General features: G+C 45.3%; 1 protein-coding gene across 1 annotated transcript in view; it reads left to right on the top strand.

Moving 5' to 3' along the window:
* tbc1d2b (TBC1 domain family, member 2B) overlaps positions 1-18,179 on the top strand; it is a 141,858-nt gene that overhangs the window by 23,232 nt on the left and 100,447 nt on the right. The window contains exon 2 of the mRNA XM_078200127.1: positions 13,466-13,616. Within this exon, the coding sequence (XP_078056253.1) occupies positions 13,466-13,616 (151 nt within the window). The remainder of the gene's footprint in view (positions 1-13,465; positions 13,617-18,179) is intronic.

The raw sequence follows: 18,179 nt of genomic DNA, 5'->3' as shown, positions 1-18,179 counted from the left end.
ATGTTGGGATACTTGTCTACCAAGGCTGTCAAAGTGCTGGTGCAAGCCTGGTTAGTTGATTGGCCATGGTTCAGGTGATAATGAGGGGGTGGGAGGAATGCGAGTGTTACACTTGGCCTTCGCTGCCACAGGTTGTAGAGAAGAAGGAAAATCAGCCAATGTTCCCATTCCTGGTTGTGGGTGACACGCTGGCACGGTGGTTGGCACTGCTGCCTCACGGCGCCAGGGACCCGGGTTCAATTCCCGGCTTGTGTCACTTTCTGTGTGGAGTTTGCACATTCTTCCCGTGTCTGCGTGGGTTTCCTCCGGGTGTTCCGGTTTCCTCCCACAGTCCGAAAGACGTGCTGGTTAGGTGCATTGACCACGCTAAATTCTCCCTCAGTGTACCCGAACAGGCACCGGAGTGTGGCGACTAGGGGATTTTTGCAGTAACTTCATTACAATTGGAATGTAAGCCTACTTGTGACTAATAAATACACTTAACTTTTTTGGATGTTCTGTGCTGCGACCTGTCTGTGTGTGGGCATCAATTGCAGATAGATGCTCAGCTGTGATGCTCTGCACAGTCAAATAGCCTGCAGACAGCATGCCTATCCATAAGAAGAATAGCTAGTTACATTCTGTCTGTCTCAATACAAAGAAAAATGCACTGATGAAGTCACTAAGATTTTCAGAAACTGCTCTGTGCCTGTTTCTGTGGGTGTGTTTCGTGTGGTAGCATTAAAGATGGTTGGAATGCTTGTGGTTTTTATTCAGATGTGCATCAGACTCCCATAAAGTGGGGAAAAAAATGTGGATGCTCATAAACCCGAAACAAAGACTGAAAATGCTGAATGCACTCTGCTCAGGCAGTATCTGTGGTCAGGACAGTCCCTTGAGATGCTGGGTGTCTCCCCTCTGTCAGGGCAGTTGTATAGCAACTCCACAACTGAAATGTTCACTGTTCTGAGCTCACCAAAGCTGAGAGATCTGTCTTGTCGCTAACCGGGTGAGAGTTGGTGAAGCAAAAACAGTTTGAGCACTTGGGCCTCTTTTTGTCCTAAACCGTCTTCCATTTCTAGTAGTGGATAAACATGTCTACTGCTAGACTCTTCTCGCCTGCACCATTTCTTAGTCTTAAGTCAAGCGTAGCCTTTATGTAGGGCTTCTCGCAACGTTGCTGAAGACTGAATGAAGCAGGAAGCTTCATGCAACATAAGTGTTTTACCACATGCAGTTTGGTGACAGTTTTTAATATGTATGTAAAAGGAAGTCAAATGCATAGTCAGCCCTGGTAGAGATGTTACTGCTGCGCTTTTATTTTGGGCTACCCTTGCTGTAAATTCTCTTGTTAAAACTTTCTTATTGTGTGAGCAGGGTTTGCTGAAATGAATTGATCTGAGATCCATCTTGATTAGAGTGTCTAGCGAAGGAGACGTGGTGGTGGGTGAGTGGGTAGTAAAGTTTATTCATTAGCCACAAGTAGGCTTACATTCACACTGCGATGAAGTTACTGTGAAAATCCCCTTCGCCACACTCTGGCACCGGTTCGGGTACACTGAGGGAGAATTTAGCATGGCCAATGCACCTAACCAGCATGCCTTTCGGACTGTCGGAGGAAACCAGAGCACGCAGTGGAAACCCATGCAGACACGGGGAGAACGTGCAGACTCCGCACGGGCAGTGACCCAAGCCGGGAATCGAACCCGGGTCCCTGGCGCTGTGAAGCATTGTGCCATCGTGTCACCCACTAAGTAGGCTTAGTAACTGTGATTAAGCGTATTCCTAGAGATTCATCACATGACTCACCCCCAAGCTCTAGCCATTAGTCGGCCAACACATTCATCCTTGTGACGCACTGCCTCCCTACACCAATTGGAATACAATAAGACGCAATACCCAATTGGATGATGCTTGACTGACAGCCAAACAGACAGCTTTCCCTTTTCTCAATATTTTTGTATCTGGCAAAAAGAAATGTTCAGTGAAATTGACAAAAAAGTTAATGTCCGGAAGATTTATCTCCAGGGTTGCACAGAGGTTGCAAGAGTTTGATCTTCAATTGGGACTCCAGGCCAATCCTGGAGGGTTGGCAACTCTGAGTGTGTGGAACTCAGAGAGCTGTGGATGTTCATTCTTTGGGGATATTCAAGACTGAAAAGTTCAAGTTTATTTATTAGTCACAAGTCAGCTTACATTAACACTGCAATGAAGTTACTGTGAAATTCCCCAATCGCCACACTCCGGCACCTGTTCGGGTCAATGCACCTAACCAGCACGTCTTCTGGACTGTGGGAGGAAACCGGAGACACGGGGAGAGCGTCAAACTCCAAACAGACAGTGACCCGAGGCCAGAATTGAACCTGGGTCCCTGGCACTGAGGCAGCAGTGCTGCCTCAGTGCCTGGATTGAGTGGCATGCCTTATGAGGATAGGCTGAGGGAGCTCGGTCTTTTTTCCTTGGAGAGACGAAGGATGAGATGAGACCTAATAGAGGTGTATAAGATGTTGAGGGGCATAGATCGGATGGACTCTCAGAGGCTTTTTCCCAGGGTGGAAATGTCTGCTACGAGAGGACACAGGTTTAGGGTGCTGGGGGGTAGGTACAGGGGAGATGTTAGGGGAAAGTTTTTCACACACGGTGGTGGCCGAGTGGAATCGGCTGCCGTCAGTGGTGGTGGAGGCGAACTCAATAGGGTCTTTTAAGAGACTCCTGAATGAGTATAGAACATAGAACATAGAACATTACAGCGCAGAACAGGCCCTTCGGCCCACGATGTTGCACCGACCAGTTAAAAAAAAACTGTGACCCTCCAACCTAAACCAATTTCTTTTCGTCCATGAACCTATCTACGGATCTCTTAAACGCCCCCAAAGTACATGGAGCGTAATAGGATGGAGAGTTATAGGTAGGTCTAGAAGGTAGGGACGTGTTCAGCACAACTTGTGGGGCCGGAGGGCCTGTTTGTGCTGTAGTTTTTCTATGTTTCTAACCATTGTGCCACCATGTCACCCATGTATTGAGTTCAATACATTCTTGGCACTACAGGAATCACAGGATCTGGGAATAGTAGTGTAGGTGTAAACTCTCATTCGTATTCTTATTGAATAGCAAAGCAAGCTGAAGAGGCTATATGATTATTTCTCATGTTTTTAACGTGTTTTTTGAAATTTGTCAACAATAAATTGTGTTAATTTGCATTACTCCAGGGAGATTTAATAAAGTTGTTATTCTAAAACTGAAATGATGTTGCCGTCAGTTCCCCCATTTTTAAATCCATTTGATAGATTCTGCTGTAACAAGCTTTTTGGAATGATCAACATTATCACTGGATTAGCAATCCAGAGACCCAGGGGATTCGAACCTGGGGACCCAGGTTTGAATCCCACCATGGCAGATGGTGAAATTTGAATTGAATAGAAAGAAAATCTGGAATTAAGAATCTACTGATGACCATTAAATCATTGTTGGTTGTTGTAAAAACCCATCTGGTTCACTAACGTCCTTTAGGGAAGGGAATCTGCTGTCCTTACCCGGTCTGGCCTACAAGTGACTCCAGAGCCACAGCAAGGTGGGGCGGCACAGTGGTTAGCCTGCTGCCGATTCCTGGCTTAGGTCACTGTCTGTGTGGAGTTTGCACATTCTCCCCGTGTCTGTGTGGCGTTCCTCCGGATGCTCCGGTTTCCCCCCACAAAGATGTGCAGGTTAGGTGAATTGGTCATGATAAATTCTCCCTCAGTGTACCCGAACAGGCGATGGACTGTGGCGACTAGGGGATTTTCACAGTAACTTCATTGCAGTGCGATTGTAAGCCTACTTGTGACTAATAAATAAACTTTAAGATGGTTAAGACTCAAATGCCTTCTGAAATGGAGGGCAGTTAGGGATGGGCAATAAATCTGGCCCAGCCAGCAATGCCCACATCCCACAAAAATGAATAAATAAGAAAAAGATCTTTCATTCTATGTAGCAAACTGTTGTTCTGCTAACTAGTGGAGAGCTGATCCCAGAGTCATCTTTGCATCCTTGAACTGAATTTGATTGTTGAGTGTTAGAGGGATAACGTCACAGTCAGAACAACTCGGTACGACCTGCCTGACATCTCCTACTTAAATGCTACAAGTTCCCAAGTGGTAACCTACTGTAAATAATATCTGGCATAGAGTTTAACGAGTTTAATAATGATTAATAGTGTAGTTTGCAGATGAAATGCTTTGATAAGTTGAAATAAATTCCTGTCGGATGAATATAGTTGTGTAGCAAAAGTTTATTCATTTGGTGAGAATTGCCTATCTTGAAATCTAAACAATGCCCAAATTTTTGCCCTTAAGCACGAGTTCAGTGTCCAGTGCATTTATCATATTGGTATTTTAAAACCATTTTTACTTTGTGATCCTATTCTACAACATCCTTATTCTATCACTCCTGTTTCCGCCTTCCATTGTTGTTGTATCTTTAATGCATTGAAACCTTCTAAAGTGCTTCAAAGAGCCAAAGGGAAAAAGAAAAATTAAAATTAGCAGGAACATGCACAGTTTGGGGATGTGGCTGAAGGTGTGATCAAAGCAGTAGATTTTGACGAGGAGCGATGTAGCAGAGAAGTTTATCAAAGTATAAGAATCATAGAAACCCTACAGTACAGAAAGAGGCCATTCGGCCCATCAAGTCTGCACCGACCACAGTCCCGCCCAGGCCCTACCCCCATATCCCTATATATTTACCCACTAATCCCTCTGACCTACACATCTCAGGACACTAAGGGCAATTTTTAGCATGACCAATCAACCTAACCAGCACATCTTTGGACTGTGGGAGGAAACCGGAGCACCCGGAGGAAACCCACGCAGACACGAGGAGAATGTGCAAACTCCACACAGACAGTGACCCAAGCCGGGAATCGAACCCAGGTCCCTGGAGCAGTGAAGCAGCAGTACTAACCACTGTGAAAGTTCTGCTAGAATTGGTGATACAAAGGGAGGAGAAATACAATCAGTCAAAGCTTCTTAGAGTATGTAAGCTGAAATGTTCCCCAGACTGATCCCTGGAATGGTGGGATTGTCCTTTGAGGAGACTGGACCTATATCCTTCAGAGTTTCAGAGAATGAGAGGCAGAGTCCCATTGAAACAGGCAAAATTCTTACAGGGCTCCAGAATGTACTTGCAGACAGGCTGTATTCCCTGGCGGCGGGTGGGGGAGCCTGGTGTCTAGAACCAGAGAACACAGTCTCAGATTAAGGAGTAGGGCATTTGGGCCTGACATGGAGGGGATATGGGCATAGTGAGGGAAATTGCATTGAGGTTGAAGACTATACATGGTCTAGTTTTCTGCTCCTGTTTGCATGTTCCTAAGTTAGACTGGAGAAGGTTACAGAGGTGGGATGGGGCAGGACTAGGGTGAGACTGAGGGAGGGTATTGATTATATTAAAATCGCATGGTTGCGAGGGCGAGGTGTGGTGAAGAGAGAGAGTGAGCTAATGGAGATCATTGAGCATTGGTAAAAGTGTAGCCAGCAACGTTTGAATGAGTCTGAGATTGAAAGGCATGGATGAGTGTTTCAGTGGTGTTGAGGATGGGGTTGGGATGGAGACGCACAGCTTTGAGGTGAAAATCTATGGCCTTAGTGAAGGATAGGATGTGGACTTTGAAACCACAAGTGAACCAATTATTAAAGGTGCGCAATCAGCCTGCGTTAGAAGTTTAAAAATCAATGGGTTTGGAGGACAGAGTGCAGAGTTTCTTAGGAGTTGAGCAGATGGGCTTTGGTGTAGCCAGTGCTGAATCAGAGAATATTGTTGCTCAGCCACGCCTTTATTAAACAATCGGCTGGCACAGCGATGGCCAAGAGCAGGTGGTGGAATGCACCTGGATGTGTGCAGCATGTATATGGGACAGCTGTGGTGAGGAGCTGGAAGTGGATGAGGGATAGATGGCCTAGTGTTATTATTGCTGGACGATAAATCCAGAAACTCGGCTAATATCTGGGGACCCAGGTTCAAATCCTGCCATGTCAGATGGTGAAATTTGAATTTAAATTTTTTAAAATCTGGAATTAAGAATCCACTGATGACCATGAAACCATTGTTGGGTGGCACAGTGGTTAACTCTGCTGCCTCACAGCGCCAGGAGTCGATTCCCAGCTTGGGTCACTGTTTGTGCAGAGTCTGCGCGTTCTCCCCGTGTCTGCATGGGTTTCCTCCGGGTGCTCCGGTTTCCTCCCACAGTCCAAAGATGTGCGGGTTTCGGTGGATTGGCCGTGCTAAATTGCCCCTTAATGTTTAGGGGGGGGGGCTAGCATGGGGTTGCGGGAATGGGGCCTGGGTGGGATTGTGGTCGGTGCAGACTCGATGGGCCAAATGGCCTCCTTCTGCATTGTAGGATTCTATGAAGTATGTTGGGCGTGACCATGTGTATGGTGTAGGAGAAATCATTTTGGGTTACATTGAAGGTCGAGCTGTGAGATGAAAGATCAACATGACCTGAAGGAGGGGTGGACTGATTAACCATCCATCCCTGTAGGACGGAAATGTTGGCTGATTGGAATCTTTGACCATTTTTCCACATGCAGGATTTAAAACTCACGTTATTTTAAGTAAAGACGTAAGTGTTGGAAAACTCAGGAGGTCTGGCAGTCGCTGTGGAGAGAGAAACAGCTTCAACGCATCAAGTCCAAGATGACGACTTCTTGGGAGGAGTCCTATTGGACTTAATGTCAGCTATTTCCCTCTCCCCCCCACACTGCCAGATGTGAGCTTTTGCAGCAGTTCTTTGCTTTTATTTCATCCACAGAATTTTATTTTATTTGAAGTTATTATATTTTTAACAAGTGCTGCGTTCCTGCAATATTTTTAATAAATTCTGAGGCAAGTAGACAGTTAAGATAAACGGCTGACTTTGACATTGTTTCCTCTTTGACTACAACACAGGAGACAACTTAGCAGTGTAATTCAGTAATTAGTGATTTGGCGTACTAATTGTGTTGGACTGTTTCTGATCTTTATCTGAACAAGACGCAATGAATCAGTTACAGATGCATAAATCCCAGATTGATTCCGGGGATGAAAGGTTTGACGTATGAGGAGACAAAACAGTTTGGGCTTGTATTTGCTGGAGTTTCAAAGGATGAGAGGGGATCTGATCGAGGTATATAAAATACTAAAAGGAATTGATAAAGTAAACATCGACCAAATGTTTCCCCTTGTGGGGCAATCTAGAACAAGAGGTCACAGGTAGGGGTTGAGAGGCGGTAGATTTAAAACTGAGATGAGGAGGAACTACTTCTCGCAGAGGGGGGGTGAATTTGTGGAACTCACTGCCCCATAGCGCGGTGGAATCTGAATCATTAAATCATTTCAAGAAAGAGATAAATACATTTATGATTTTTTAAAATGGGTTAAAGGGACATGGAGAACAGATGGGAGGTGGATTTGAGGTCAGGGAGAGAGCATATTTTCCTATAAACACCATTCTAGATGAGCAGTTTCTCAGTTCAAAAGGTTAGAGAGGCACCAATGAGTCAGTTTGCGGAGGAGCTTATCTGTCAAAGAAGATGTGGGGTAACTCACCATACTTAATATTTACTTCCAAGTAAGTAAACTTTTAATAGCACTAATAACACTATTAATTTTTGGAGGGCCGAAGGGCCTGTTTCCTGTGCTGTACTGTTCTAATTGAACAAAGTGAATTTGATCATAACCGCTGTGGGTTAAAGTGTGTGATACTTAATATAATGTTCACCTGAATTTTGGGGAAAAAAATCTCAGGGCGGCACGGTAGCACAGTGGTTAGGGCGGCACGGTAGCACAGTGGTTAGCACTGCTGCTTCACAGCTCCAGGGACCTGGGTTCGATTCCCGGCTTGGGTCACTGTCTGTGTGGAGTTTGCACATTCTCCTCGTGTCTGAGTGCATTTCCTCCGGGTGCTCCGGTTTCCTCCCACAGTCCAAAGATGTATGGGTTAGGTTGATTGGCCATGCTAAGATTGCCCCTTAATGTCCTGAGATGCATAGGTTAGAGGGATTAGTGGGTAAAATATGGAGGGATATGGGGGTAGGGCCTGGGTGGGATTGTGGTCGGTGCAGACTCGATGGGCCGAATGGCCTCTTTCTGTACTTTAGGGTTTCTATGATTCCTATGATAATTGCTGATTTTGACCTTTTAAAGAGTGATGTCCAGGGAGGGTACTTTTCAGTTAATCACCAGCAGGGCCATTCTAGCTCTCTTCAGAATCATTCTGCACCCTCCACACCTCAACTACAGCTCTGGTTAATGGTGGCTTTCCTAATAAACCTATCCCATTCAACGAGCATTGTCCTCCATCTATGTCCATCCTTCCTTAAAAGGTTCACCGTATCCCAATATTGTCCCATCTATCCCACCACTCTCCAAAGGCGGTGAATACGTCATTACAAGCCTTCACACTCCCACTATATTCTGTTCAAACACTATAGGCTGATCTGTGCACTGTCCTGGTCACCAATCCAGTAGGACTATCACTGATAATTGATAATTCTCTTTCTACACATTTGAATAGTTTTAATTCCCCAGGTTCAGAAGCATCAATTGCTCCCTTAAGTGTTGAGCACTTGACTTTAACACACAAGGCCCTACATCTACTTACAAACAAATAAATTAGGAGCAGGAGAAGGCCCCTCGAGCCTGCTTTGCCATTCAATAAGATCATGGCTGATCTGATTGTAACCTCAAGTTGGGCCGAAGGGCCTGTTTCCATGCTGGAAACCTCAACCCCACATTTCTGCCTACCCCCGATAACCTTTCACCTCCTTGTTAATCAAGAATCTATCTAGCACTAAAAATATTCAAAGACTCTGCTTCCATTGCCTTGAGGAAGTTCCAGAGACTCAGGACCCTCTAGAGAGAAAAAGTTTCTCATCTCCACCTTAAATGAGCGACTCATTTTTAAACAGTGGCCCCTCGTTCTAGATTCTTTCACAAGAGGAAACATTCTCTCCACATCCACCCTGCCAATGCCCCTCAGGTCTTAAAGGTTTCGATCAAGTCACCTCTTACTCTTCTAAACTCTGGTGGATACAAACCCAACCTTGTCCAACCTTTCCTTACAAGTCAGCCCACTCATTCAGAGTAAACCTTCTCTGAACTGTTTCTAACACATTTATAACTTTCCTTAGATAACGAGACCAATGCTGTACACAATATTCCAGATGTGGTCTCACCAATACCTTGTACAACTGCAATATCAGTTCCTTAACCAAAAGAGAAAATGCTGGAAAATCTCAGCAGGCCTGACAGCATCTCGAAGGAGAGAAAAGGGCTGAGGTTGAGTCCAGATGACCCTTTGTCAAAGTATCAGTCCCCTACTTCTGTATTCCATTCCCTTTGTAATAAATGATAACATTCTATTAGCTTTCCTAATTACCTACTGGACTGATTCATGCACTAGGACACCCAGATCCCACTGCACCTCCGAGCTCTATAATCTCTCACCATTCAGATACTAAGCTTCTTTTTTATTTTTCCTGCCAAAATGGACAATTTCACATTTGTCCATATTATACACCATTTGCCAGATTTATTGCCCACTCACTTAACCTATGCCCCTTTGTAGACTCCTGATGTCCTCTTTACAATGTATTTCCTACTTCTCTGGTGTCGCCAGCGAATTTAGCAACCATTATATTGAAGAAGGGAAAGCGGTAGATGTGGTTTATATGGATTTTAGCAAGGGGTTCGATAAGGTCCCCCATGCAAGGCTTCTAGAAAAAGTGAGAGGGCATGGGATTCAAGGGGCTGCTGCCCTGTGGATCCAGAACTGGCTTGCCCAAAGGAGGCAGAGAGAGGGTATAGATGAGTCTTTTTCTAAATGGAGGTCGGTCACCAGTGGTGTGCCCCAGGGATCTGTCCTGGGACCCTTGTTGTTTGTCATTTTCATAAATGACCTGGATGACGAAGTGGAGGGATGGGTTGGTAAGTTTGCTGACGACACGAAGGTTGGTGGGGTTGTGGATAGTCTGGAGGGATGTCAGAAGTTACAGAGGGACATAGATAGGATGCAAGACTGGGCGGAAAAGTGGCAGATCGACTTCAACCCAGATAAATGCGCAGTGGTCCTTTTTGGCAGGTCAAATGGGATGAAGGAGTACAATATAAAGGGAAAGACTCTTAGTACTGTAGAGGATCAGAAGGACCTTGGGGTCCAGGTCCATAGGACTCTAAAATCGGCCCCGCAGGTGGAGGAGGTGGTTAAGAAGGCGTATGGTGTGCTGGCCTTTATCAATCGAGGGATTGAGTTTAGTAGTCCGGGGATGATAATGCAGCTATATAAGACTCTCGTCAGACCCCACTTGGAGTACTGTGCTCAGTTCTGGTCGCCTCATTACAGGAAGGATGTGGAAAAGATTGAAAGGGTGCAGAGGAGATTTACAAGGATGTTGCCTGGATTGAGTGGCATGCCTTATGAGGATAAGCTGAGGGAGCTCGGTCTTTTCTCCTTGGAGAGACGTAGGATGAGAGGAGACCTAATAGAGGTATACAAGATGTTGAGAGGCATAGATCGGGTGGACTCTCAGAGGCTTTTTCCCAGGGTGGAAATGGCTGCTACGAGAGGACACAGGTTTAAGGTGCTGGGGGGTAGGTACAGGGGAAATGTTAGGGGGAAGTTTTTCACACAGAGGGTGGTGGGCGAGTGGAATTGGCTGCCGTCAGTGGTGGTGGAGGCGAACTCAATAGGGTCTTTTAAGAGACTCCTGGATGAGTACATGGGACTTAATAGGATGGAGGGTTACAGGTAGGCCTAAAAGGTAGGGATATGTTCGGCACAACTTGTGGGGCCGAAGGGCCTGTTTTTGTGCTGTAGTTTTTCTATGTTTCTTTGTTTCTATATGATGTGTAAAAAGTTGAGGTCCCAGCACTGATCCCTGTGGCACACCACTCATCACATCCTACCAACCAGAAAAAGACCCATTCACCTTCACAACAGTTGCATCATTCTGCAATCTATGACAGCACCTCGCAAACCTGCAGTCTCTTATTACCTAGAAGGACAAGAACATTAGGTACATGCGGACACAACTAGCTCCAAGTTCCCCTACAAGTCAGACACATCACTGTCTTGGAAATATACTGCCGTTCCTTTATTGTCACGGAGTCAAAATCCTACAACTCTTTCCCACCAGCAGCACTGCGGGTGTACCGACACCTCTCAGAATGCAGCAGTTCAAGGCGGCGGCTTACCACCACCTTCTCAAGAAGAATTGGGCATGGACAATAAACATTGCCCAAGTCAGCGATGCACACACATCCTGTAAATGAATAAAATACTTGGGCCGGTGCTGCACATTTTTTGTGCATGTATTAATTCAATCTTTCCAAAAGTGGGCCAGGTTAATATTTGAGTATATAATGTTCTTCGTACATCCCTGGCCCATCATGATCGTCACCACAGACGTATATCTGATGCATTTTCGAATTTACCAGTTGTTTTGAAGTAGCAAAGGATCTGTAAATTGTCACTTGTTAACTCCCAGAAATGCAGATATATCTGGTGTGAAACTTTTGGTCACAGTGCTAAGAAATGAAGCGTTAACAATTTACTGGAGGATGAATACTGCTCGAGGCAGGCAGCAGCACACAGCAAAGTCTCCGTTAAACCACAAATGTCTAAGGGTTTCTGCTGGCCCAGTAGACTCATACTACATGAACATCCTGTGCTAACATATTTGGTATGTAAGCTCTCCCAAGTAGTTCTCGTGCAGCACTGGTAGTAAGAAGTCTCTCAACACCAAGTTAAAGTCCAACAGGTTTATTTGGAATTAAGAGCTTTCGGAGCGCTGCTCCTTCATCAGGTGAGTGGAGGTTAGTTCACAAACATGGCATATATATAGACTCAATTGCAAGATAATGACAGATTGGAATGTGAACAATGGTTGGAATGCGAGTCTTTACAGGTAACACTTAAGGAGCAGCGCTCCGAAAGCTCGTAATTTCAAATAAACCTGTTGGACTTGAACCTGGTGTTGTGAGACTTCTTACTGTGCCCACCCCAGTCCAACGCCAGCATCTCCACCTCAGCACTGATAGTAGCAGTAAGACATAAGGTTGGATTTTTAATGATTTTTGGATTGCAGAGAGTTGTATTTTCTTCCAAGTTACTGAAACGTCAAATTCCAGATGTATTAAAATATTCCATTTAGCTTGTATGTTTTCTATAACATCTTTCTTCACAGCAGCTAATGTCTGTGGTGTTTGCCACCTCAAATTACTAGGTTGTCAGTTTGTCAAAGATGCCCATTAAAGTCACTATCGTTATATCTTCACAGCGGTAATGGTTCACCAGCCAACAGTCTGGCTGTTAGGTCAGATTTATTCTGTGGCTGGAACCAGTTTTATTCCAATATGGCTGGCCGGTTCTCTGGGCTCCGGTGATGGGTGAAGTGGTGGGGATGAACACCCATCTCCACTGGGATGCGAGTATCCCATTGCATTGTAAAGCCAGATTCAGAGCTGCAGCCTCTACTTGCTAGCACTGTCCGGATCTGAACCCAGATCTTTTGAGTCAGTTGATTGTGTGTCAGTGCTATGGAGATGTTATGATTGTGTCGTACTGCAAGATAGCTGAATCATTTTCACTTGAACTAAACATTGAGGGGATTGGACAGGGTGCGCAGGGAGCAGCTTTTTCCCCTTGGCTGAGGGGTCAATCACGAGGGGGCATGGTTTTAGGGTGAGGCAGTAAGAAGTTTAACAACACCAGGTTAAAGTCCAACAGGTTTATTTGGTAGCAAAAGCCACACTAGGGTGAGGGGCAGAGGATTCAGGGGGGATTTGAGAAAAAAACTTTCACTGAGGCTGGTGGGAATCTGGAATGCACTGCCCAGGAAGATACTGGAGGCCTTAAACCTTTAAAAAAAATATTTGGATGAGCACTTGAAATATCATAACATTCAAGCATACGGGACAAATGCTGGAAAATAGGATTAACGTGACTTTAGTGGGAGATGTTGTTGGTGTAGACTCGATGGGCCTTTTCTGCACTGTATGACTCTATAGAGATGGCCAACTATGAAAGCTATCACTGATTTTAAACAAATAATGACAACACCCAGGTCAGGAGTTTATTGTGGCTGCTATGTGGGAAAGACTGCTTTGAAGCTTTAGGTGCTTTCCTCACCCTTGTCATTTATCAATCTCCTGGACCACACACACCATGTCAGGGCAGACTGCCTGATTCGGAACTTTCACAAATATTGACTTTGAACTAGCCACTTGGTCCGTGGGAGTGGCCAGGTGCGGCTGCCAGCTCTGCGGCAGAGTGTCTGACTTTATCTGGGCCTTCCAATGGTTGCTGCGGCACACTTTAAAGTTTGCTTATTAGTGTCACGAGTAGGCTTACATTAACACTGCAATGAAGTTACTGTGAAAATCCCCTGCTCGCCACACTCTGGTGCACTAGTGCACAAACATATTCTATCTGTTTAAAGGTGTACCCTGACTTTGTCTTTCATTGTAACAGGCCCCCAACACACAAGCGATGCGATACTGGCTCCAACAGCTGCAGCAGAAAAGGTGGGAGTTCAGTAATAACTACGTTGTTGGAACAAGAGACAATCGAGTCTCACCCCCACTCCCTGATTCATCCACTGGTCTGGTTGCGAAAGATGTAGGTAAGTCCCGAAAATGTCAGTTCAAACTCCGATGTGCTGTTTGTTTCGATGTTACAAAATGTGAGTAAGTCGTGCTCAATATGAATTCTTTTGTACGCAGACCATTCAGGATTTTTAAAATAAAGTTCACCTGTAAAAACAAATTGCAAAAATTACCAGTTACCAGAACCAGTATTATTTATATCTGAGCCCTGAGTTTTGGCAAACTATTTTGAGCAGAAGGGAAGGGAAAATATGATGAACTCATTAGTTGTCCTGATGCCAGGATTTAAAGAACTCAAGAAATAGGAGCGGGAACAAAGCACACGGCCCATCGAGTCTGCTTCGCCGTCAATATGATCATGGCTGATCCTGAGCCTCAACTCCATTTTTCTGCCCACTCCCTTAATTCCCTGAGAGACCAAACACCTGTCTATCCCAGCCTTCAATGTATTCCATAATGGAGCAGTCACAATCCTCTGGGGTCGTGAATTTCAAATATTCACAACCTTTTGAGTGAAGAAATTTCTCCTCATCTCAGTCCTAAATGACCAGTCTCTTAACCTGAGACCATAGAATCCACAGAATCCCTCCAGTGCAGAAGGAGGCCGTTTGGCCCATCGAGTCTGCACCAACAATTATCCCACCCAGGGCCCCATCCCTGTAACCCCACACATTTAGCCTGCTAATCCCCCTGACACTAAGGAGTAATTTAACATGAAACCTGCATACCTTTGGAGTGTGGGATGAAACTGGAGCACCCAGAGGAAACCCACGCAAACATGGGGAGAATGTGCAGGCACCACACAGACAGACACTGAGGCCGGAATGGAACCTGGCGCTGTGAGGCAACAATGCTAACCGATGTGTCACTGTGCCGCCCCACTCTGCCATCATGCTGCCCCGATTGTGCCACCCCAACCAGTGGAAACAATGACACTCGGTATCCACCCTATCAAAGCCCCTTCAGAATTTTGTAGATTTCAGTGAGGTCGCCTCTCATTCATTTAAACTCCAGCGGATATAATTTAAGGGTCGGCGAAGGCCTAGTGGTATTATCACTAGACCATTGATCCAGAAACTCAGCTAATGTCCTGCAGACATGGTGGCACAGTGGTTAGCACTGCTGTCTCACAGCGCCAGGGACCCGGGTTTAATTCCAGCCTTGGGTCACTGTCTGTGTGGAGTCTGCACGTTCTCCCCGTGTCTGTGTGGGTTTCCTCCGGGTGCTCTGGTTTCCTCCCACAGTGTGAGAGTAAAGACCAGTCCCTCATTGAAACCAGCCTCCCATCCATTGACTCTGTCTACACTTCCCGCTGCCTCTGAAAAGCAGCCAGTATAATCAAGGACCACACACACCCCAGAATTCTCTCTTCCACTTTCTTCCGTCGGGAAAAAGATACAAAAGTCTGAGGACATGTACCAACCGACTCAAAAACAGCTCCTTCCCTGCTGCCATCAAACTTTTGAATGGACCTACCTCGCGTTTAGTTGATCTTTCTCTATATCCTAGCAATGACTGTAACACTACATTCTGCACTCTCCACTTTCCATCTCTATGAATGGTATGCTTTGTTTGTAAAGCGCACAAGAAACAATACTTTAAATTGTATGCCAATGCATGTGACAATAATAAATCAAAGGAAAAAACCATTTGGTTCACTAATGTCCTTTAGGGAAGGAAATCTGCCATCCTTACCTGGTCTGGCCTGCATGTGACTCAGAGCCACCACAATGTGGCTGACACTCACCTGTCCTCAGGCCACTAGGGACGGGCAATAAATGCTGGCCCAACCAGCGACGTCCATGTCTCACGGATGAATAAAAAAAAACTCGGTGCCTCATCGTAGGACAAGCCCCTCATCCGAGGGAGTAATTTAGTCAACCTTTACTGTACTGCCTCCAATGCAAGTATATCCTTTCTTAAATTCCTGGATGGAGGTTAGCAACAGGAACCCTGGTTGTATTTTTTCTGTCCCCTTTCCCTCCATTCCAGGATACTGAGGACCACTTTGGGAACTGTGTCAGACTGGGTGTAGGTAAACATGATGTGGAGATGTCGGCATTGGACTGGGGAAAACACAGTAAGAGTTTTAACAACACCAGGTTAAAGTCCAACAGTTTATTTGGTAGCAAATGCCATTAGCTTTCGGAGGTAATGTTACAGAATACTGATTAGAATGCGAATCTCTTGGCTGTAGAGATTCGCATTCTAATCAGTATTCTGTAACTTGATTTTGTGTCTCTGTGCCCTGTTTGAGAGCAAATATCCACTCCATCTGACGAAGGAGCAGCGCTCCGAAAGCTAATGGTATTTGCTACCAAATAAACCTGTTGGACTTTAACCTGGTGTTGTTAGACTCCTTACTATGTAGGTAAACAGCCATGAGGGAACTTACACATTTTCTTTCCCCCTCACTAAAGGCGAGCTTTAAATTCTGGCAACCAATCCATACTGTGTATTGCAGGTTCAAAAGCGATTCCCCAAAGCTTGCAATGGAAATTTTCAGCTGCCCTAATATATCTTTTTTAAAAAAGAAGATAAATTGCGTTGCCCTTGCAGCACTGTAATCTGGCAGCTATGTTGCTGCAAGGCTCCATCTGTGATTCCTCACAACCTTCCCTGTGGGATATCACATTTCTCCAGTAACTCAGCCACATTAAGATTGCAGCTTTCCTTTAGAGGGAATCATGGATCCCAAGCGTGAATGCTACAGCACCTTCTGTTCTCTGCTTAGGTTTTGAGTCCATTACAAAGAAGATAAAATCTTTGCCAAAGTTGCATTTTACATCAGTTGTGAAATATCGAGGCAACAGACCTGTATCTGCAGGCCTGCTGAGCTGCTTGGGTAGTTGATGTGCGCAAGATTAGAGGGCGGCATCGTGGCACAGTGGTTAACAATGCGACCTCACAGCGCCAGGGACCCGGGTTCAATTCTTGCCTCAGGTCACTGTCTGCGTGGAGTCTGCACGTTCTCCCTGTGTCTGCATGGGTTTTTCTGAGTGCTCCGGTGTTCTCCCACACTCCACTCCAAAGATGTGCGGGTCAGGTTGTTTGGCCATGCTAAATTGCCCCTTCGTGTCAGGGGGATTAGCAGTGTAAATATGTGGGATTATGGGGATGGGGTCCGGGTGGGATTGTTGCCGGTGCAGGCTCGGTAGGCCAAATGACCTCTTTCTGCAGTGTAGGGATTCTCTGAATTGCTACTGCCAGAACATTCTGTGTTTGCTTTAAATGTTGCATCGGCACAAAGAAATTTAAATAGAGGAAGATTATAAAGGGGAACTGGAAGGTAAATTGTGCCAGCATTTTTGCTAAGATGCAATCAGGTTTCTTAGCCTTTTTAAAAATTTGAGTGTTTCCTGTACTGCATAATGAGCCTGCAAGTGGTCCCTGCTGGGCTGGTTGATTAGAGCTGGTTATGTGTGATTAGATCTAGTTTTGCAGAATTTCATGGCAAGGTTCCACAATGCATTTATTAATGTTAGATTTTGTTTGGTTTTCATTTGTGCTCCTTTCCCCCCCCCCCCCAATTCTTTAACAAAAGCATACTTTATGGAAACAAAATATCAACTCTGATTGTTCTTGATAGATTTTTTTGTACTCAGTGGGGGAAATCAGTGTAATTGAGAGTTCACAGTTGACCTTGGTTAAAAATACTACTTTCCATTCTTCCCTTTCTTGGCCTCTTCCTGCAGAAATGTCCATTTGGGAGCACTGATGTGGAATTCTATTGCAGCACAATTCTACCTCTCCCAGGGAAATGCCATTCCAAAAGGCAGTTTGAACCCCTGTCTATTTTCCCCATTCCCCCTTTTAAAATGACAGTCCTGAAGATTTCGCTGAAATTTGTTCCCAAGCCCACAGATGAGGCAAGCACTTTTCATCTGTGAAAGGTTTGCCGCTGTAACAGAGGCAAATTTGTCTCAATGGTAGCACAGAGGCTCAATTTGTCTCAATTGGTAGCACTCTTGAGTCTGAAGTTTGTGGGTTCAAGTCCCACTCCAGGCCATGAGCACAAAAATCAAAGCTTGCCGCAAACGGAATGAATGTGCGCAAATTGCCGACTATGTTTCCGCCATCAAAGCAGCAATTAGTCAACAGCAAAAAGTATTTCATTGGCTGCAAAACACTTCAGGGAATCCTGTAGTTGTGAAAGGCGCTATACAAATTGAGCATTGATGGTAGTAAGAAAAGGGGACCATCTGCGGCACGGTGGCACAGTGGTTAGCACTGCTGCCTCACAGTGCCATGGACCTGGGTTAAATTCCGGCCTCGGGTCACTGTGTGGAGTTTGCACGTTCTCCCCGTGTCTGCGTGGGTTTCCTCCAGGTGCTCCGGTTTCCTCCCACACTCCAAAGATGTGCGGGTTGGCCATGTTAAATTGACCTTCGTGTCAGGGGACCAAAAGAGTAAATGCTGGAAAATCTCAGCAGGTTTGGCAGCATCTGTAAGGAGAGTAAATATCTGGCATTTTGAGTCCGGATGACCCTTTGTTAAAGCTCTGTTGTCAAAGCTCTCTTTGTCAAAGCTCTAGTGTCAGAGGATTAGCAGAGTAAATATGTGGGGTTACAGGAATAGGG

This window comes from Mustelus asterias, chromosome 29 (genome assembly GCF_964213995.1).
Source record: "Mustelus asterias chromosome 29, sMusAst1.hap1.1, whole genome shotgun sequence".
Lineage (NCBI taxonomy): Eukaryota > Metazoa > Chordata > Chondrichthyes > Carcharhiniformes > Triakidae > Mustelus > Mustelus asterias.
This window is presented reverse-complemented; position numbering and strand designations above follow the sequence as displayed.